A 23,447-nucleotide genomic window follows, 5' to 3' on the forward strand; every position below is an offset into this window, starting at 1 on the left:
TCATCTGTAAACATTTATAATAATTTGTTATGTAGGCTAGGGGCTTGAGCCCAGCAGGGAGGTAAGGGAGAAGCATGAAGGCACACATCCTTAAAGTGGGGCAGGAGGACTCCTAAATGAAAAGTCAAGTGAATTTCTGTATCTTGTCACAAAGTAATGAGGAGCTAGGGCCCTTCTTCATTGCGACGTACAAGACATTCACTCTCAATCTGAGGGGGAACTGTTAACTGATGTATGGCCTGAAATTGGAGAGGAATTTATCTGTGCTCAACGCAGGGCTGTCGTGACGGGAGGGTGAAGGGAAGGGAACATGCTTGGATGGACTCGACTCGTCACGAGGGTTTTTCTAGTAGTGCTGTTTCACTGTCTCTTCTAGCTGCCAGTGCAAGTATTTCTTACACGAGTTTGGTATCCCACTTTGCCAACTCAAAGTCCTAAGCCAGGACACGTATTCAAATGCTGATATAAGATCAGGTCTTCCACCACCTCCATATAATCTTATATCTCATTGGGATCTAAAAGGCGAAAATTATCCTATATCAGCACATCTACTGAGCCTTTATGAATACGGGCCCAGGTGTGAGAGTCTACTTTGTTATCAAAGTTATCTATTTGTTCTGACTGCAGTGTTTGAGAGTAATTTATCTGGTTTTGACCCCTTCTAATGAGTTGTGTGCTGCTGTGATTTTGACTGCCTACTTCTCTAGCTAGCACACATAGTATTTCCCCACTGTTTATTCAAATTGCGTATTCTTTTTTGTCTTCCGATGCACCACATTATAGTTCTCAAGGGTGATATATGTTTTTGCAAACACAATGTTTGTTGGCTTTAACTTTTTAAACATACAATTGTTCCCTAATTAGTTTGGTCGTAATTAATTCAGCCATTTTGTTTGATGTATTTGTAGCAATACTTTGAAAGCAACTAAGCCAATCCTTTGCATACATTTGTACCATTTTACTGCAGAGTTCAAAAGAAACCGGGCTCTGTTTGGAAAAGAGCACAATGCATTTAAATATTACGCTCCAGTTTTACAATGTTTGTTTTTAACTGAAAAATTCATGAATTAACATTTTAAACAATCCATCATTATTGTTTTGATGCCACTTATTTTTAACTCAATTATATTCTAATTGATCATTTTTCGTAATGTGCGAGAGATGTTTTCCCACTTTGTTTGCTACACAACAAAATATTAATTGCAAATAAAAGAAATGATCAAAAACATGATAATTAATTTGTAACAATAAGGAGGAAATTGCAATTCTAATGCAATACAATGTGTTATGTGTTGCAAATTACCTCCTACTGTCTCTAGGTATAGTTTTTTTGGTGTGTGTGTTGGGTACATTTTCAGCACTGCACTTCGATACAGAGTTTTAAGGGCAACCTTTTGTGTCTTAACTATAACCACACCCTTGTAAAAACAAGCGTATGTAAAGGACAATATTGACAAGTGCACCTTTCTCATAATATTTTTTTTAATACCTTTGAGTTTTAGAGTCAGGTAATGAAATAGTTAGATTGACAGTGACACCTCCTGGTGCATCCATTTTGTTTTGTGTGGCCTTTGGAGTGGCTGGATAAAGAGGACAGATGTCCTAAGATGGCACCAGACAGACAGAGTCCAGTCCCTTGGGGACAGCAGCAGGACCAAAGGAGTTGGGCGATAAGCCCAGTTTGGAGGTGCCATCGTATAGGCCATCAAGCCTGTCACCGCGAATGGGGCCCCCAAATCATGTTGTCAATGGTGATGCATCGAGATCTTGCTCTGGCAAATTGGATGTTCCAAACTCGCACTTGATTGATGCCCCGACCACGTCGCCTATTCAAGAGGTGTCATCTAACCGCTGAAAGATCAGAAATGAGAAAAGAAGCAAGAAAGAAAAAGGACAATATGTTATTTTGTTATGTAAATTGATAAAAGTTTGTACTGTGAAGAGTCTGCCCTCGTCTGACATTAGGCCCAAACTCGGGACAGCCTTGGAATTGATAGGAAATTTTTCCCTTTCATTTTTAAAATCTTTTGGGTGGCGACTGCATTCCGCAGTCCTCCTTTGTGAATCATGTCTCTTCACTGTGCCTATTACGGTTGGAGGACTGCATTATGGGGTGAAGGTGAATTTACAGCTTGTATTTTCAATAAAGACAACAATGGGTTAATGAAAAATGTGCCCTTTATGTGCCCAAGGGCATTCCATTCTTGCGCGCCCAGTACTAGCCGCAGAGTTTTGTGAACCTGAAATATTTTCCTTTATTTGCCTTTTCTTTCATTCTTTTGCTCGCCTCCTCCACTGATTATTCTCGATAAACTCCTACATATGTGTGTGTTTTTGTGTGTCTGTCTGTTTGTGTATGTGTTTGTCTGAGTGTGTCTGCGTGCCTCTATCTACCAGGGAACACAAATTGAACATGGCCACTTGAGGGTGAAATATTTCTGTTCCGTAAAGCCAGAGGAAACCTTGGGTTTCAGGTTTTGATCGGCTCGAAGATGAACACCGCACAGCAGAGATGCGTGTCTCGCAGAAGTGCCCCAGTTTAAAGAATATCTCCACTCCCTTAAGTCCTCCAAACCCACTCTGTAGGGCTCGCTAGAAACAAAACAGCCTTAAGCTCAGTCCACTTTTCCCCCTCCACAGAGAGAAATATGTGTAAATACGTTGAAATACTGTAGGTATAGAAATACATTATGTTATTCATGACGCAAGATAATAAAAGAGAAAGCAACTTTTTTCTCTCTTTTTTCCTCTGTGTGTGTGTGTGTGTGTGTAGGGCCTGTTCATCTTCCTGATATATGGGGTGTACAACACAGAGGTAAGTCTGCATTGTGTCTCAAGGCTGTCGCAGTGAATGAGAGAAATGACACGTTTCTGATGGGCTCGCTCGGTTTAAAAGGGGGGGGGGCGACGGATTGAAGGAAGGGGACTAGGGAGCGGGGGGAGGCTTTCCACATGAGCGTCCCACTGCCCTTCATGCTTGAGCTAACTTATATGCATCCAGCCACCGCCATTAAACACTGACACGGCCGGTACTCAGCGTAGTCATTCCTCACCCACATTGGCTAATATTTCACTGCCTCTTTAAGTTTTTAAACTCACGGTCCTCAATTTAGCATCCTGACAATAGGGCTACTCCACCACTGGAGGACTAGAGGGACTGGAGGATCTAGCGCTTTGTCGATGGGGGAAAAACAATATGCAGCTTGAGGAATGGGAGGGAGTGGCGAGGTATCATGTTGAGATGGTTGGTTATTACCATTTAGATTTACATTGGGATACAAAAAGGGGGGAATCTGACTTTATGGATGAGGTTCAATTGAATGAATCGCTCTTGGTCAAATAGTTCTTTTTTTTCTATTGCCATGTAAATAGGGCGGGAGTTGAATGTGCTTAAGCAAATAACACACATTATAGTCGAGCTGAAGTGGAGCGGGATTATTTCTGAAGTCCAATTGCTCATTTCAAGATGTTAACCTTGCTCTGCCTAGAGATGCTTTTACATTCAGCAAGACTGAATGGAAACGGATTTCTTCTCACTGAGGAGATTCAAATGTTTGAATTTAAGCTGACTTCTGATTTGCTTTTGACCAAAGTTAATGGCCTGCAATTACTTGGATATGCTATCACAATACAGTAAGTAGCCTGTTGTTGTCCTTCACAGTGACATATTTGTTTTCACAAGAAAAATACTTCTCTGTAAGATACCTACCGAAAAACCAAAACAATTACTGACCAAGATTTTTTGTTTTGTTTTAAATACATCCAACTTTACTGTCATTTTTATTGGGCCAAAATAGCATTATTAAAAAATTGTCACACAGGAATAATCATTTTCGTTACTTTAGAGAAGTCACCCAGTTTTAAGGTGTATATGTATGTATGCATGCATTTACTGTATGTATATATGTATGTATATATATATACATACATACATACATACAGTTGAAGTCGGAAGTTTACATACACCTTAGCCAAATACATTTAAACTCAGTTTTTCACAATACCTGACAATTAATCCTAAACTTCTGGCCCATGCCATGTTGCCAGGAACTTACTTTCGGCCATGTGGATTAATTCCAACACCCTGTCTCCCACCTGGAATTCTCGGGGCTGGGTTACCCGATTACAGACCTGGGCTTGGGCTGGTTGGGCCTTCTCCATATGTTCCCTTACCACTGGCCATATGGCTGTCATCCGCGCCCTCGTCGTCTCCACGTGCTCTACCACGCTGCGTAAAGTGGTCGGCTGGGCTTCCCCCACACCTCCTTGGCAAGGTCCAGTAGGCCGCGTGGCCTCCTCCCGTAGAGGAGTTTGAAAGGGGAAAACCCAGTGGAGGACTGGGGTACTTCTCGGATTGAGAACATTAGGTGGGGTAGTATCTGGTCCCAGTTCTTCCCGTCCTGCTCGATGACCTTCCGCAGCATTTGTTTGAGCGTTTTATTGAACCGCTTGACGAGCCCATCCGTCTGCGGGTGAAAGACGGAGGTCCAGATCTACTTGATCTGCAGGAGAGCACACAAATCTTTCATTAGGTGGGACATAAACTCAGTACCTTCGTCTGTCAGGATCTCGTTTGGGATGCCCACCCGGCTAAAGAGGTAGAACAGCTCCCGGGCGATTCCCTTGGATACCGCCGCCCGTAGGGGAATGGCCTTGGGATCACCAGGATGTACCGGTGTCCTTGTGCTGTTTTTACCAGGGGTCCCACTATGGCCATGGAGATGCGTTCAAATGGCACAGAGATGATCGGTAGGGTTTCGGAAGTGTGCTTTTGCTGCAGTGAGTTGACACTCCGGGCAGCCGCAAACAGTAGTCTTCCACGGCCCTCCTCACCCCGGGCCAGTGGAACCGGGCGGCGATCCGTTCCCGGGTCTTCTCCATTCCCAGGTGCGCCCCCAACAGGTGGGTGTGGGCCAGCTGAAGAACGGTTCCCACATACCGTCATCGGGGCACCAACAATACCTCTCAAAGTTCCCCCTGTTGGCGCGACACCTGATACAAAGGGTTATTCTTGATTTGGAAATGGGGGTATCGCCAGTCACTCACCCCCGGGAGTAGCTGTCCATCCACCACTATCACTTGGGCTGCGGCGGCTTTCAAGATCGGATCCTCACACTGGGCCGTCCCGAATTGTCCCCTCAGTTGGCCCCCAGCGGGTGTCTCAACTAGCCCCTCGAAATTGAGGAGGGGGAGGCTGGGCTCCTCCTCCAATGGTTCCCCAGGGGGGTCGGGTTCTGGTGCCCCGTCCGACTCCAGACCCGTAGATACAGGTTGGTCAACCGGTTGCTTCCGGGCCGCACAGGCGATGAGTCGTCCCCGCTCTCTTTTCGACCAGCTCGTATCTTTTTCTTCAGCTCGTGCCCCCATAGGGCCGCGACCAGCGAACAATCCCGTCCCACTAGGAGAGGTACCAGCAACTCTGGTTCTGCACACACCATCATCTGGCAGCTCCCTTGTGGCGTCACGATTTTGGTCCATATGGTTGGATACCGCTTTGTGTCACCAAGAACACAGGAAATGGACATCTCCCTACCATTTTCGGTCTCCTGGTTCAGCAGGCTCGTGGTTACGAGTGTAACCATACTTCCGGAGTGTAATAGAGCTTCCATTCCGTCAACCTTCACCGGGACCATGGTGCTGTTGATTCATGGTGCAGGAGGTGACATAGTTCACGGCGTGACCCACCTCGTCTCCGGGGCTTACTGATGGCATTGACTCCTCTCGAGCCTGGCAATTCCAGGCAATGTGCCCCCGGGTGCCACACTCAAAACACCTCCTTTGGTCTCCATCTACCTGGGGTCGTCGGTGGCGGATCAACCCTACCCCAGCCGTCTCTCCACAGGCTAGCGGTCCTTTGGACCTGCCGACTGTCCGTTCGGGGTACACAGCGGTGGGGCTGTCCTTCCGTCCCCTCAAACGGGTCGCCGACTCGGCCTGGTTCCCGCTCAGCAGGGCTTGAGTGTTCTGATGCGTCTCCACTGCTTCCAGGAGGCCCTCCAAGGTCTGGAGCGCGCATAGACTCGCTGCCCTCTTCATATCATGGGGAAGCACCCGTAAGAAGCGACCCAGGACCACTTTGTCGAGGATAGAGAGGGTGGATACGTCGGTTAGGAGCCATGCCCTGGTGATGTGCAGTAGGTTGCTCATCTGGGCTCGGGGGGGATGCGTTGGGTACGAACCTCCAGTCGTGGAACAGTTGAGCCCGATGGGCCAGGCTGTACCCGTAGAGGCTGAATATCTCCAGTTTGAGTCCGTTGTAGTTGGCCGCCTGTTCGTTGTTCAGGTCCCAATACGCCTTTTGGGCATTCCCAGAGAGGAATGGGGCCAGCAGACTTGCCCACTTCGGCCTTGGCCATCCTTCCTGTAGTGCTGTCCGTTCAAACGTATAGAGGTATGTTTCGATGTCATCGTCTTCCGTTAGTTTGATTAAAAACTGGTTGGGATGTGATTAAGGAGACGCTCCTCCTTGCAGCTTCCTGATTTCCTCAACGAGGCGGACGTTGTTCCTCCAGTTCCTCCAGCGTCGGTTCCTGAACTGCCTGTTGTGCTTGTTGGGCCCGGACGAACTGAGCTATCTGACCACGTTATCAGAATGCCTGCATTCTCCACCACTTGTGGCAGACCAGGGAGACCTGGCATGTCCAGCAGAGGGAGCCATCGCCTCGTGATGTAGACTCCGTCTGCCACCAGGCCTCGACGAGTCTCCCCCTGGTGGCTGACCTGCTGTACGCCACAGTACATACATTCATACACACATATATATATATATATATATATATATATATATATATATATATATATATATATACATACAGTACCAGTCAAAAGTTTGGAGACCCCTACTCATTGCAGGGTTTTTCTTTATTTTTACTATTTCTACATTGTAGAATAATAGTGAAGACATAAAACTATGAAAGAACACACCATCATCTGGCAGCTCCCTTGTGGCGTCACGATTTTGGTCCATATGGTTGGATATTGAATCATGTAGTAACAAAAAAAAGTGTTAAACAAATCGAAATATATTTTATATTTGAGATTCTTCAAAGTAGCCACCCTTTGCCTCGATGACAGCTTTGCACTCTTGGCATTCTCTTAACCAGCTTCATTAGATAGTCACCTGGAAAGCATTTATATTAACAGGTGTGCCTTCTTAAAAGTTAATTTGTGGAATTACTTTCCTTCTTAATGCATTTGAGCCAATCACTTGTGTTGTGACAAGGTAGGGGTGGTATACAGCCCTATTTGGTAAAAGACCAAGTCCATATTATGTCAGGAACAGCTCAAATAAGCAAAGAGAAACAACAGTCCATCATTACTTTAAGACATGAAGGTCAGTCAATGCGGAATATTTCAAGAGCTTTGAAAGTGTCTTCAAGTGCAGTCGCAAAAACCATCAAGCGCTATGATGAAACTGGCTCTCATGGGGACTGCCACAAGAAAGGAAGACCCAGAGTTACCTCTGGTGCAGATGATAAGTTCATTAGAGTTACCAGCCTCATAAATTACATCCCAAATAAATGCTTCAGAGTTCAAGTAACAGACACATCTCAACATCAACTGTTCAGAGGAGACTGCGTAAATCAAATTGATGCAAAGAAACCACTACTAAAGGACACCAATAAGAAGAAAATACTTTATTTTATTTTATCATTCTTGGCCCAAGCAAGAAAATACTTATTTGGGCCAAGAAACACGAGGAATGGACATTAGACCGGTAGGAATCTGTCCTTTGGTCAAATCCTTTGGTCCAAATATGTGTTTTTGGTTCCAACCGCCGTGTCTTTGTGAGATGTGGAGTAGGTGAACAGATGATATCTACATGTGTAGTTCCCACCGTGAAGCATGGAGGAGGAGGTGTGGGAGTGATTTGCTGGTGACACTGTCTGTGATTTATTTAGAATTCAAGAGACACGGCATATCTGCAACTATATGCCATCCCATCTGGTTTGCGCTTAGTACGACTATCCTTTGTTTTTCAACAGGACAATGACCCAATACACCTCCAAGCTGTGTAAGGACTATTTGACTTAGAAGGAGGGTGATGGAGTGCTTCATCAGATGACCTAGGCCTCCACAATCACCCGATCTCAACCCAATTGAGATTGTTTGGGGTGAGTTGGACCGCAGAGTGAAGGAAAAGCAGCCAAGTGTTCAGCATATGTGGGAACTCCTTCAAGACTGTTGGAATAGCATTCCAGGTGAAGCTGGTTGAGAGAATGCCAAGCGTGTGTAAAGCTGTCATCAAGGCAAAGGGTGGCTACTTTTGGTTACTACATGATTCCATATATGTTATTTCATAGTTTTGATTGTCTTCAATGTAGAAAATAGTAAAAATAAAGAAAAACCCTTGATTGAGTAGGTGTCCAAACTTTTGACTGGTACTGTGTATATATATATACACACATACCTTAGAACTGGGTGACTTCTATCAATGCAGCAAGGATGCATAAAAAATATAATCTTCTGATGCTATGACTTAGTGGGCAAGGTCATTGTCACTGGGGCACAGTACAATGTCCCCTCTTCCTCTCCATCACCCCCCTCTCCATCCCTGTCTTTCCGCCCCCCTCCCTCCATCACAGGAGTCCACGCAGTACGTGACCGCAAGAGTCAGGACACCTCTCCTCCCTTAGTTTTTTTTTATCATTTTGCTCTACAGAGAGGTGTGAAGAGGTGTCCCTGAGTCATAGCACTGCATTGACATAGCAGACGCATTGGCCTGACCCCCCACATTGTAAAATAAATCATTGTCACATTCTTGCTTAAGTGGCTTTTTTAGTGTGCAGGAATCAATTTTCTTACTTCAAGTTCTCCTTGACCTCTGGGTCTTCACAATTTGTGAGCAACCCATTTACACGTTCTGCTTTTCAAAAGGGGTTTTGTAAATACTAAATGTAATAATCTTCCTTTTTTTTATCTCCCTCTTTTCTTTTTTGCTTTTCTCGCGCTCTGGCCTTTTTTTTGCTTTTTTGACGCTGCTTAAAGGTGTGACAGAAAACACTGGCAGCTTCACGTTTCGCCCTCTGACACCCAAAGGAAATTTGAATAGAACGATCAAAGTTTTTGTGTGTGTGTGTATCTGACTAGGGGTAAATCAGATCATTATAAGGAGCGGAAAGGAGAGGCCAGAGTTGAGAAGTTCTGTTCTGTCTTCTCTCATTTAAGCAAACCAGTCCAGATCACCAGGGAAGGTAACATCCAATGACCTCCCTTTGGATTAAATTATCGCATATGTGACAAGACAGAGAGAGAAAGTTTTGTTTATTAGGATCCCACTTAGCTACTGCACATGCAGCAGCTACTCTTCCTGGGGTCCACATAAAACGTACAAATACATGACGAAGTACAGAACAGTAATAGACAAGAACAACATAACATATTACAAGGCACAACAAAAATACTATTTACATACTATTCATATATACTCATATTCTTATATACAGTACAGTTAAATTCGATCTTTAGAAAGAGAAGAGGTGCTGTGATACAAACAACATTTTCTGTTTTTTAAAGCTAAACTTGCTTTTTACCTGAGTGTAACCTCTGGTGGCAGAGAATTCCATGATGACATGGCTCTATACATAACTGAGCGATCCATTCAATCTGTCTTTGGTTTATGCACCGTGAAGAAATCCATAGTGTGGTGTCTGGTGGGGTATGTACAGTGCTTTCAGAAAGTATTCACACCTCTGGCTTTTTCCATGTTTTGTTGTGTTACAGCCTGAATTTAAAATGTATTACATTGTGATTGGTGTCACTGGTCTACACACAATACCCCATAAGGTCAATGTGGAATTATGTTTATAGAATTATTTACAAATGAATTAAAATGCAAAGCTGAAATGTCTTCAAGTCAATAAGTATTCAAACCCTTTGTTATGGCATGCCTGAATAAGTTCAGGAGTAAACGTTTGCTTAACAAGTCACATGAAAGTTTCATGGACTCACTCTGTGTGCAATAATAGTGTTAACCATGATGTTTGAATGACTACCTCATCTCTGTACCCCACACATACAATTATCTGTAAGGTCTCTCAGTCGAGTAGTGAATTTCAACCACAAAGACCAGGGAGGTTTTTTAATGCCTCACAAAGAAGGGCACCTATTTGTAGATGGGTAAAAATAAATAAAGGCTGACGTTGAATATCCCATTGAGCATGGTGAAGTTATTACAGTGTAATTACACTTTGGGTGGTGTACTGTAGCAATACACCCAGACACTGCAAAGATACAGGCATCCTTCCTAACTTGCCGGAAAGGAAGGAAACCACTCAGGGATTTCGCCATGAGGCCAATGGTGACTTTAAAACAGCTACAGAGTTTAATGGCTGTGATAGGATAATATTTAGGATGGATCAACAACTTTATAGTTACTCCACAATAATAACCTAATTGACAGAGTGAAAAGAAGGAAGCCTATACAGAATAAAAAATATTGCAAAACATGCATCCTGTTTGCAATAAGGCACTAAAGTTAAAGTGCAAATAAATGTGGCAAAGAAATTACCTTTATGTCCTGAATACAAAGTGTTTATGTTTGGGGCAAATCCAACACAACTCATCACTGAATACCACTCTTCATATTTTCAAGCATGTTGGTGGCTGTATCATGTTATGGGTATGCTTGTCATTGGCGAGGACTATGGAGTTTTTTTAGGATAAAAATAAATGGAACATAGCTAACCACAGGCAGGAAAACCTGGTTTTGTCTTCTTTTCAACAAACACTGGGAGACCTTTCAGCAGGACAATAACCTAAACACAAGGACAAATATACACTGGAGTTGCTTACCAAAAAGCAATGGAATTTTCCTGATTGGCCTAGTTACAGTTTTGATTTAAATTGGCTTGAAAATCTATGGCAAGGCTTTAAAATGTCTGTCTAGCAATGATCAACAACCAACTTGACCGAGCTTGAATATTTTTTTATGTGCAAATATTGTACAATCCAGGTGTGCAAAGCACAAATGTTTCGTATCAAGAATAAAAGAGAAGTAGTCCATTTTCTCCTCAACCCTCAACAAGGAAAGACTACCATGCATGTTGTTGATGTTAGTTCCCTGCATACAGTTAATGGCAAGGCCTTTCTTTGCTGCACCTGACCATATTACCGGACAGTAATCAAGATGGGACAAGATCAAAGCCTGATCAACTAGTACAGTGGATCTTTCTGTCAAAAATGCAGGACATCTTTTTTATAACAGACAGGGTAGCCTAGTGGTTAGAGCGTTGGACTAGTAACCGGAAGTTTGCAAGTTCAAATCCCCGAGCTGACAAGTTACAAATCTGTCGTTCTGCCCCTGAACAAGGCAGTTAACCCACTGTTCCTAGGCCGCCATTGAAAATAAGAATTTGTTCTTAAGTGACTTGCCTGGTTAAATAAAGGTAAAATGAAAAATAAAAAAATAAATACTGTACCTCTCCCCATCTTCACAACAACTTTGTGAGTATGACTTTGTCAAACTGACCATCCAATGTTACTCTGACGAGTTCAGCTTCTTCAACTTGTTCAATGGTCACATCCTTTATGCACAACTCCAGTTGAGGCTTAGGTCGAAGATAATGCTCTGAACCAAATACAATGTCTTTGGTTTTTAGATGTATTTAAGACCAGTTTATTGTTAATTACCTGATCTGAAACTGACTGTTACTCCTTGCTAAGAGTCTCAGTGAGCTCACTCTCTGTAGGTGCTGATGTGTGGGGTGTACAATGATCAGCATACGTAGTCATTTGAGCTTATCTGATGTTAGAGAAGCTTCCATTGAAGAATACTCTCCTGAGTTCTATTGGATAAGTAACTCTCCAACCATTTGATGGCAGGTGATGTCAAGCCATAACAAGTGATTTTTTTTTTCAATAACAAATTAGATCCAACTATCATCTTATTATCATGTCTTTTAGACAATCATCAGTCATCTGAGTCAGTGCAGTACAAGTTGAGCGCCCTTTGTTCAAACAAATACAATGAGAGAGGAAGACATAAAGAGGAGAGAGCACATGTATGAATTTGACTCTAAGTGTTGACATTCATCTTCTCTTCTTCCGATAAGTGGAGAGTTGCCAGATGGTATCCCCTTAAATCAGGGGTACTCAAATACTATTTGAGAAGGTCCAGTCACACAAATTTCCCATGTGGCAAAGGCCTGGATGGATATTGTAATTTATTTATTCATTTTAATAGGTTGGGACCTGCGGTCCATTGGTCTTGTTACGTTCATTTTCTTTTAGCAACATTAGTGTTGGCAAAGAATTACATATAGAATCAGGGATACGTGTGGGATCTCTATGCGTGTACACACCAGTGGATTATATTGAACCTTCTTATATCACTGTATAGGAGTAGGTAACACAATTGAATCATGTTCAGTAATTAACCATTTATTATAAAGTGTTACTCAGCATTATTCTTTGAGAACAGTGATAGATCGTATGTATTTGTTCTATGTTATTTGATTCAATGGGTCCCTTAAATCTAAATATCAATATGAACAATTACATCAATGAGTAGTGTGCGTTTTATTGTGAATTAGAGTTACATGTTACACAGATTGCAATGAATAGATTGCAATGAAAGTTGAAAAGATTCAATCAAATTCAAATTTATTGAAAGTTACCAAAATTTGCTAAAATGTACTGTGCATTTGAATGCAAAGCTGGAAAATACTCTTGTTGTTTGCAGGTTTCATAATTAGGAAAACACAATGTTACATATATCATACCCACTGATATTACACTCCATTGCAACATATATTTAATTATTATTTAATTACATATATTTAATTACAATGATTACATAATTTATCCCAATTCACTTTTTCTCCTTGGTCAGCTCTTCATCCTCCTCTTTGATTACTTTTTATTTCAATCAACTCTAAGGATGTCGGCAGGTGTGTGTACATGCACGTCTTTCATGTGCTAATCGTTTTTCTCCCATTTACAACGGAGACTCGCGGTTACATCCCTGCAAAATCTTCAGGCAACAGAAATCCTTAACCGCATAACAATCGTCTAAAACAATGCCCTTCCCTTCATTGTCAAATGATTCATTAAGTCAATGTCACTTAATTGCCTCTTGCCTTTTCTTTTATGCTATCGAAATAACCAGGATTTCCCCTTTAACAGCGGTTGGTAAACATTATCTAAACGCATTTCAAATGCTCGGCAGGTCAATGTCACGTAATTTCCTCAGCTTTGATATGAACAAAAACACCAGGATTCCCCCTGAATATCGCTGTGTAAACATTATCTAAACTCATCTCAAACGTTTGCCGCTCCTCATCCCGTCAGGATTAATAGGGGTGTGGAATATGACACTGCTCTGTTGATTCTGCCTGTCAGGAGCCTTCTGCTCTCTTCATTATGGGCCCGCTCAGCGATTGTGTGTATGCAAAACATCCCCCTGCCACACACACATACACAGACACACACACACTATTTTTAGTGTGTGTATTTCAGTGTGGCGTCATAAATTATGACATGCCGCAGCCTAATGAAGCCATAAGAAATAATGCATATTCACTAATGGAGCGGGCTGCCCCTGAGTGCGCCGGAGCCCGTTACAAATTTACAGTGTATGGTGACAGCAACCAGCCTCATTGAAGAAAACGTCATTGGAGGGAAATGCTTCACAGTTACAGTAGTAAACAGGATCGATAGAATACAGATACAACTTGTGTCCTTTGTTGTTGTTATAAGCATGCATGAGCCTTTAAAATGTATTGTAAGGCTTATGATATTTGATTGTCTCTCCATGTAGGACGTTTTTAACTGACTCAAAATAGTTTTAGTCAAGTTGATAACGAGACATAAGGGGTGCTTATGCTTATGCCAAGTCTTACGATGCATAATAACAGCATTGGGATGCATTACTCCTGCAGGCTTAACATAAAGTTGTAAAACATTTTTAAATGTAGCCAATTTGTGTGAAGAGGTATGATGAAATGAATCGCACAAAATATATTATGAATAAAAAAATGTAATTTTAAAGCATTCCATTGGAAACCTTAAACACATTCTACTAATTTTAATAGCCAGTTTTAGGGAAATATCTATCAGTAATTCAGTTGATGACTTTCAAGTAAATCCTTGCCTTGCTATTGTTACTTTAGTAGCTCCATTTTCATGTAAACCAAATTCTACTGAAACAATAAATATATATACAAAAAATAGCCTACAATGTAATATGCATTCATACTGTAAATATACCCTGCCCAAAACATTTAACCACCAAAAAAAGAGATGTAATCTATGTGTGCAACAAAACAGCACTATTGGATACTGTTCCTCACTGCAAATGTAATCTGTTCTGCTAGTGCAACCCTTTCCCCCCCTATAGCTCCATTTGTTGGTTCCCCTTGCCATGTGACAGATGATAGCTTAAAGTAGTCTCCTTAGTTTGCTGGCGCTATGTGTCACTTTCAGGTTCCATTACCCCTGACAAACTGGAACATTTCTGTTTTCCCCTCTCCGGTGCTGCTCATCGGCCTAAAAAAATGTGCTGCGTGCTTTTTGTGTCTCTCTCTCTGTCTCGCTCTCTCTCTCTCTCTCTCTCTCTCTCTCTCTCTCCACTTTGTTCTTTATTTTGAATTTGCTTCCAGATGCAGGGGGATGCATTTGAAGGATTTTTTGTTTTGTTTTTGTAAGTGTTGTATTGTCCCCAAGTCAAGAACAGACTATGGGAGACGTACAGTACTACATAGAGCCATGGCTACATGGAACTCTATTCCACATCAGGTAACTGATGCAAGCAGTAGAATCAGATTTGAGGAGAAAAAACAGATAAAAATACACCTTATGGAACAGCGGGGACTGTGAAGAGACACACACACATGATAAGACACGCACTCGTACACATGGAATTTGTATTGTAGATATTTGATTGTAGAGTAGTGGCCTGAGAGAACACACCTATAATGTGTTGTGAAAAGTGTTATGAAATTTAATGTAATGTAATATTTTAAATGGTATATAACTGCCTTAATGTTCCTGTACCCCAGGAAGAGTAGGTGCTGCCAAAGTAGCAGCTAATGGGGATCCTTAATAAATACAAATACAGCATGGTATGTTCTGTGTCAAACTCTCTTATTGCCCTGTCTCTCTCTCTCTCTCTCTCTCTCTCTCTCGCTCTTTCTCGTATCTCTCTTTGCTGCAGGTTCGGAGCACAGTTAAAAGGATCAAGGAGAGAAGAAAAGCGCTACGTTTTTCAGTATGTAACCTAGCATCCCTTTTACGTGTGTGTGTGTGTGTGTGTGTGCGCAGATTCACATAGTTCACCACATAGTTCATACATAGTTCACCATAGTACACAGACCATGTTCTTTTCTACATCAATGCTGCAATGTCAGTGAGAAGTAGCCGCTGAGCAATGCTTTTTGTACCGCTGGCGGCAAGCCCCATGTTAGAAGCCCTTATACATCAAACACGCACCTCTGTAATAGCCCCTATGCCGCACGCCGGCCCAGCACCTTCATCCCGACCAATGTCACCCGCACCACCGGGGTTACAAGTTTCTAATCCTGGACGAGCTGTCCCCTGACATTAAAGTGTCAGGCCACTATTTATACTGTTCCCTCCTGCTCCCTGCAATCACTTAGCTCCGGCAAAGCGCTTTAAAAGTAGTTAATAGCCCCCCTCCACACATACACACACCAACCAAAGCCCCCCAACCCCCTTCACACACAACAACTGTCCCCTCTCCTCCACCCCCTTCTGCAACTCGTCCCTTATGAGTGATCACATTAACTCCTCTCCCGGGTTGTCACGCTTTATGGCTCAGAGCAGTTTGTTCCCCAGTCCAGTCCCCCCCCCCCCACCCCCACCCTTCAACCATCAGGTAATTGAGAAGGGAATCAGACCATTTTTAAAGGCAGATTGATTTTAGAATATCGCCCCTTCTTCCTTTTTGACCCCGTTACAGTTCCTGACACTGTGAAGATTGTGACTAGTAAAAAAAAAAAAATGGCTTGGGAGGGGGGGGGGGGGGTGGGGGGCAAACACACCCCAGGGTAGCTGATATACCGTGCAGCTGTATTATCAGTGTGGGGGTGCTCCTTTTAGTGCTCTCTGGCAATTTTCCAATCTCAAAGTCCGCCATCCAGTTTGCCCATGCAGCGGATGTTTTTTAGCTAATGCTATTTTGCCCCATAAATCCCGCTGAAATACAGTATCTACCTGTCTGTCTGGAGATGGGAGACATTTGGCTCTAGATGACCGAACATGCCCTATATCTCCCCAGTTGTAAAATATAGGATTCAGTATCGTCTCTGGTGGAAGGTACGAATACAGTTCTTTGCAGCATACTGTTACTGCATATGGTACTTCAGAAGATACATGAGACATAAAAAATTGTTTTATCTAAAAGGCTTTTTATGAATGTTTCATATGGTTGATGTAAAATGATTGTGTGACGCATAACCAGATACACTGGAATGAAGCACGCTGTTCGTTTCAGCTCTGTTTTCTAAATGGCCATTAGTCCATAGATTTCTCAGAATGCACATCAAAGCAAATATTGAAATAAAAATAAATAAAAAGAGGATACAGAGCGCAGCGTTGTTGTTCACATCTCTTAAATGATTCGGCGCCGCATTCATGTCAGCATAGGTATAGTGCAGCAAAGCAAAAAATTACCCCCAATCATTACATCTAATGACATTCTGTCATTGTTAATTTAATAATCCTATTGACCGCTGTTCAGCAGACCCAAAATGCAGTAGGTTGTGCAAACAGCCCTTTTAGACCTCTGGGAGTCCCCCCTTCAAGTTAATTTATACACAAGCTCTAGACCAATGTTGCCTGCCTGCTTGATACCAACTGCCTGGTGACCCTCATGACCCCACACTTGTACACACACTGCCAGATTGCTTTGTGAAATAAAGCTGTCAGTTGCACCACCCAAATAAAAAACAACCCCTTTTCAATACTTGGAGTGCCGTGGCTTTGACAGCACTGAAATATCGATATTGGAAGTGGATAAGTAAAAAAAAAAAGTATTCTTAATTCAAGTTTTGACAAGATATAGGAAGCCGGGGGCGAACAGTGTGGGTGCGTGTGTGTTTCCTGGAGATCTACATTGAGTAGGGGTTGTAAAAGGAGCGGCAGGCATAACTTTGAGAGTTTGTTCAGAGATCTGTGATCTAGGCATTCCTTCATGACAGACATATGTAATACAAGAGGCCAAGCCCATGGAAGTGCCCTGGTGCTCTCTGAAGTCTGTTTAATAGCTGTGCAAACAAATGGGATTCAATGATTGGAGTTTATTTTGGTCTCTTAGAGAGATTCCCTGTTTTAAATTTGTTCAAATTGTGAAATGTGTCGCCCATAGAGATGGATAGAGAGTGCACTTGCCACAAAACACTTTGATTGCATGCACAATGCCATGGAGGGATTTCACCATTTTAACTGGGTGGTCAACTGGTCTGCACATGGTCTTCTTTCTTAAATGGGTTTGTTTATAGTTTGTAAGGTTTCAATCCAGGTCAGTAGGAGAATCTGCCAATGAATTACAAGGAGCAGAAGGAGGAAGTAATGTCAGGTTGTCGGCTAGGACAGCTTTCCATTCTAAAGCCCATAGACCTTTTGTCTGTTGGCTGCACTCCCCTCCTCTAAGCCCGCCTCCAAATCAAAACCCCAAACGATCAAGGAGAGAAGAAAAGCGCTACGTTTGGGTGAAGTGTTGTGGTCAGATGAGACCAAAATGGAGCTCTTTGGCATCAACTCAACTCGCCGTCTTTGGAGGAGGAGGAATGCTGCCTATGACCCCAAGAACACCATCCCCACCATCAAACATGGAGATGGAAACATTCTGCTTTCAGGGTGTTTTTCTGCTAAGGAGACAGGACAACTTCACCGCATTAAAGGGACGATGGGCAGGGCCATGTACCGTCAAATCTTGGGTGAGAACCTCCTTCCCTCAGCCAGGGCATTGAAAATGGGTCGTGGATGGGTATTCCAGCATGACAATGACCCAAAACACACGGCCAAGGCAACAAAGGAGTGGCTCAAGAAGAAGCATATTAAGTTCTTGGAGTGGCCTAGCCAGTCTCCAGACCTTAATCCCATAAAAAAGCTGTGGAGGGAGCTGAAGGTTCGAGTTGCCAAATGTCAGCCTCGAAACTTTAATGACTTGGAGAAGATCTGCAAAGAGGAGTGGGACAAAATCCCTCCTGAGATGTGTGCAAACCTGGTGGCCAACTACAAGAAACGTCTGACCTCCTGTGATTGCCAACAAGGGTTTTGCCACCAAGTACTAAGTCATGTTTTGCAGAGGGGTCAAATACTTATTTCCCTCATTAAAATGCAAATCAATTTAGAACATTTTTGACATGCGTTTTTCTGGATTTTTTTGTTGTTATTCTGTCTCTCACTGTTCAAATAAACCTACCATTAATATTATAGACTGATCATTTATTGGTCAGTGGGCATACTTACAAAATCAGCAGGGGATCAAATACTTTTTTCCCTCACTGTAAGTCCTTGACTCCTTACTCTTCTCCCTGTGCCCCTCCAGAACTGTGCCAGCTCCAGACCCTCCAGCTCATTGACCAGCTCCCGGCCCGCCATCTCCCCCACGCCCTCCCCCCAGGGCCCCCAAGGTCCCAGCCTGGACGAAGGGGGAGACAAGACCTGCTCCGGCCAGCTCAGCCCACTCCCCAACCCTACCTACCCCCACATCCCAGGCCTTGTGGAGGAGAACGCCAACAGAGGTGAGCCACAAGCTCCCTCACCCACAGTTCCGATGACAATACTACCTACAGAGGTGAATCGATGACTTCCTCCCTTTCTGACCCTCATCCTGAATGCTGCATTTCACTCCGAAAACAAGATCTCAGGCTGTATATTGCATACCATAGTCTGAGAGCTGAATGAAAGGGGGGGAAAGACAGCTGAAAGAATATGCTCCAGCTTTTCACAAAAATAATCTAAATCGTCCCAAAAATATTTAGACACTCATTCTTCACTTCAAAAACATATTACCCTGTGTGGGAGTGTGGCCAAGTGTAGTTTGTAGTCGTGCAGACTCCCAAGGACATATTGCCCACAGTGGCATGGGTACGAATCTCACCCCAGTCTGTACTTTCTTGCTGTCTTCCCCTCTACAACCTGTATCCCGCCTACCTTCCAACTGTCTAAGTAAATTACGAAAAGAAGGACAGAGCTCTTGTCCTCCTTTTTGTAAATTAAATACAAAATAAGCATATTACTCAAATGTACAACTTCGAGAGGCAATCATGAAATTCAGGAACAAAAATAAAACAAATAACCTTTGCTGATTTTCCTAAACCAATAATAGTTCCTCTTAGAGGATTTTGAGTAGCCTATGTAATTAGGACTGAGAAATATGGAACTTTATTCAATCAAAACCTGAAACCGGATCTTGGTTTCAACAAGAGTTTGGAGTCATTTAATCAACAAAAAAAGTGTTTTTATATGACATAACATGTCAATTCAACCTCACATTTATTCAAACCATCTTCCTCGAGAACAATCTCATCCTAGTCTTACTGCGGAAACATGTGTATTGGCTTTGATTGAACAGCGAATCTGCGATGCATTAGGTTGTGAACGAGGAGCGGTGCTTGGCACAGAGAGTGAACCCAGACGTGATAGCTCCTCTGTAGGACTCAAACACTGTCCAGACTGCACAGACTGAACAGCTTTAATGCAGTTCCCTGACCCGTGTATCACTGAGTGGAGTCAATGTAATTGAAGGGGAGGAAAACACACATGATAACACACAACACAGCCATGCATGCACGCAATCACATATGCACGCGTGCACACACAAAGCATTTACACACATGCACACACACCTATACACACACAAACACAACACAGACACACACACACAGCAGAGGAAAGTTTCAAAGCAGTGAAAAAAGGATGGTGGCATCTCCTTAGTAAGTGACTCAAATACAGAGTCAAGCTGCTATATCTTCTCATTTCTTTAAAGCTGCAATCTGGTATTCAAACAACTGCCCAGCATGACACTTTTTTGGTAAACTGGTGAGGGATGGGTTCAAGGACTGACCATCCATGAGATCAAAATTATGTTTTAACCATGTTTTGAAGCTATACATTGTTTAAACACAATGGAGTAAAATTAGCTCATATTTGGGGTTCTGACAGAGAAAAACAGTCTAACTAAGCTCATGAGGCATTTCTATGTTATATTTAAGCAATAAGGCCAGAGGGGGTGTGGTATATGGCCAATATACCATGGCTAAGAGCTGTTCTTATGCACGACGCAACACGGAGTGCTAGGACACAGCCCTTAGCCAGCCGTGTTATATTGGTCATATATCACAAACCCCTGAGGTGCCTCATTGCTATTATAAACTGGTTACAAACATAACTAGAGCAGACCAAACTGAAATACAGAAATATCTCATTTACATACAAAACCAGTCAAAAGTTTGGACACACCTTCAAGGGTTTTTCTTTATTTTCACTATTTTCTACGTTGTAGAATAAAGGTGAAGACATCAACACGATGAAATAACATATATGGAATCATGTAGTAACCAAAAAAGTATTAAACAAAGTAGCCACCCTTTGCCTTGATGACAGCTTTGCAGACTCTTGGCAACCAGCTTCATGAGGAATTGTTTTCCAATAGTCTTGAAGGAGTTCCCACATATGCTGAGCACTTATTGGCTGCTTATCCTTCACTCTGCGGTCCAACTCATCCCAAACCATCTCAATTGGGTTGAGGTCGGGTGATTGTGGAGGCCAGGTCATCTGATGTAGCACTCCCATCACTCTGCTTGGTCAAATAGCCCTTAACCAGCCTGGAGGAGTGTTTTGGGTCAATGTCCTCTTGAAAAAACAAATGATAGTCCCACTAAGCGCAAACTGGATGGGATGGCGTATCGCTGCAGAATCCTGTGGTAGCTATGCTGGTTGAGTGTGCCTTGAATTCTAAATAAACCACTGACAGTGTCACCAGCAAATCACCCCCACACCATCACATCTCATCCTCCATACTTCACGGTGGGAATCACATATGCAGAGATCATCCGTTCACCCTACAAAGACATGGCAGTTGGAGACAAAAATCTCGTATTTGGACTCGTCAGACCAAAGGACAGAATTCCTCCAGTCTAATGTCCATTGCTTGTGTTTCTTGGCCCAAACAAGTCTCTTCTTATTATTGTTGTCCTTTCGTAGTGGTTTCTTTGCAGCAATTGGCCCTTTAAGGCCTGATTCACGCAGTATCCTCTGAACAGTTGATGTTGAGATGTGTCTGTTACCTGAACTTTGTGAAGCATTTATTTGGGCTGCAATCTGAGGTGGTGTTAACGCTAATGTACTTATCCTCTGCAGCAGAAGTAACTCTGGGTCTTCCTTTACTGTGGTGGTCCTCATGAGATCCAGTTTCATCATAGCGTTTGATGGACTGCACTTAAAGAAATTTTCCGTATTGACTGACCTTTATGTCGTAAAGTAATGATGGACTGTCGTTTCTCTTTGCTTATTTGAGCTGTTCTTGCCATAATGTGGACTTGATCTTTTACCAAAAAGGGCTATCTTCGGTATACCACACCTACCTTGTCACAACTCAACTGATTGGCTCAAACGTATTAAGAAAGAAATAACTTTTAACTAGGCACACCTATTAATTGAGATGCATTCCAGGTGACTACCTCATGAAGCTGGTTGAGAGAATGCCAAGAGTGTGCAAAGCTGTCATCAAGGCAAAGTGTGGCTACTTTGAAGAATCTGAAATATAAAATATATTTTGATTTGTGTCACGAGTCCGACCGAGGGTGTTTCCTTTTCCCGGGCGGGTGGCGCTCGGCGGTCGTCGTCACCGGCCTATTAGCTGCCACTGATTGTTTTTCCTCCCCCTCCTTGTATGTTTAGTGGTAGCACCTGTGTAGGGTTAATTAGTTTGTCTTTATTAGACAGCCGGCCCGCCTGGTTGTTGTGCGGGATTATTTCTATGTAACCTTCGGCTCTGTTGTAGAGGTACGAGTTTTGTGCCTGGTCGTGATTTGTTCCATTGTACATTTTGATTCCCTGTGTTTGGGAACGTTACTTTTGTGAGCACCTTGTTAGGCGCTATTAAAAGACGCACAGCATTGAACTCTCTGTCTCCTGCATTTGACTCCACACCCACGACACCCGGAGCATTACAATTAGTTTTAACACTTTTTTTGTGACCACATATGTGTTATTTCATAGTTTTGATGTCTTCACTATTATTCTACAATGTAGAAAATAGTATAAAAAAAAAATAAGGAAAATGAGTAGGTGTGTCTGAATGTTTGACTGGTACTGTAAGTATTCACACCTTTGAATCAATACTTTGTAGAAGTACTTTTTGCACTGATTACAGCTGTAAGTCTTTCTGGGTAAATTTTTCCACTCCTGGATTGTGCAACATTTTCCCTTTGTTCTTGAGAAAATTATTCAAGCTCTGTCAAATTGGTTGTTGTAAGTCAAAACTGTAACGAGGCCACTTTGGAACATTCACTGTGTCACGCCCTGATCTGTTTCACCTGTCCTTGGGATTGTCTCCACCCCCTCCAGGTGTCGCTTATTTTTCCCAGTGTATTTATCCCTGTGTTTCCTGTCTCTCTGTGCCAGTTCGTCTTGTATGTTTCCAGTCAACCAGCAATTTTTCCCTTTCTCCTGCTTTTTGCATTCTCCTTTTTCTAGTCCTCCCGGTTTTGACCCTTGCCTGTTTCTGGACTTTGTACCTACGACCATGGGTTAAAGGCCGGTTCAAAGGAGAAAGGTGGCCAGAAAACTGCTTGACTTACGTCAAAACTCCGTAGTGTGGCAGACTACGCGGTGGACTTTCGCACGTTGGCTGCTGAGAGTGCCTGGAATCCGGAGTCTCTTTTCGATACTTTTCTGCACGGATTATCTGAGGAGGTAAAGGGTGAGCTAGCTGCTCGGGAACTGCCGGTGGACCTCGACACTCTTATCGCCTTAACCATTCAAATTGAAGGACACCTAAGGGAATGCAAGTGAGAGGAGGTCTGGTCTCGGGCACACTCGTGCTCCCGATATGGTGTGTTCACCTCCTATGGAATCCGGAAGTTTCCGAAGGCAGGCAGCTCTTCCGAGAGGAGTTGATGTCCCCAGAGCTCTCTCGTGAATCTACGACGGGTGATTTGGATATTCCTGAGCCTATGCAGTTGGGACGAACTAGGCTATCAGTTTGGGAGCGCTAACGGGGGATGAATAATAACAGTTGTCTGTAGTGTGGAGGGGCAGGACATTTTATAGCTATTTGCCCTATTAGGATACCCGTGTCTCTAATGGGTACCAGTACTATGGTGAGTCAGACTGGGAGTTCTCTACTTCCCATCACCCGCACACCCCTTTTTGCTCTTGTGCTGTGGGGAGACCAATCTAAGTCTCTCCGAGTACTCATTGACTCTGGGGCTGATGAATGTCTTATGGATAGCATCGATAGCATCGGAGCTTGGTAT

General features: G+C 43.0%; 1 protein-coding gene across 3 annotated transcripts in view; it reads left to right on the top strand.

Moving 5' to 3' along the window:
- Window positions 1-23,447, top strand: part of LOC109902929 (adhesion G-protein coupled receptor D2) — a 126,237-nt gene that overhangs the window by 71,198 nt on the left and 31,592 nt on the right. For all 3 annotated transcript variants that reach the window (XM_031786448.1, XM_031786446.1, XM_031786447.1), the window contains exons 21-23: window positions 2,774-2,815; window positions 15,155-15,208; window positions 18,512-18,707. In XM_031786448.1, the coding sequence (XP_031642308.1) occupies window positions 2,774-2,815; window positions 15,155-15,208; window positions 18,512-18,707 (292 nt within the window). The remainder of the gene's footprint in view (window positions 1-2,773; window positions 2,816-15,154; window positions 15,209-18,511; window positions 18,708-23,447) is intronic.

This window comes from Oncorhynchus kisutch, linkage group LG13 (assembly GCF_002021735.2).
Source record: "Oncorhynchus kisutch isolate 150728-3 linkage group LG13, Okis_V2, whole genome shotgun sequence".
In the NCBI taxonomy this organism is placed as follows: Eukaryota; Metazoa; Chordata; class Actinopteri; order Salmoniformes; family Salmonidae; genus Oncorhynchus; species Oncorhynchus kisutch.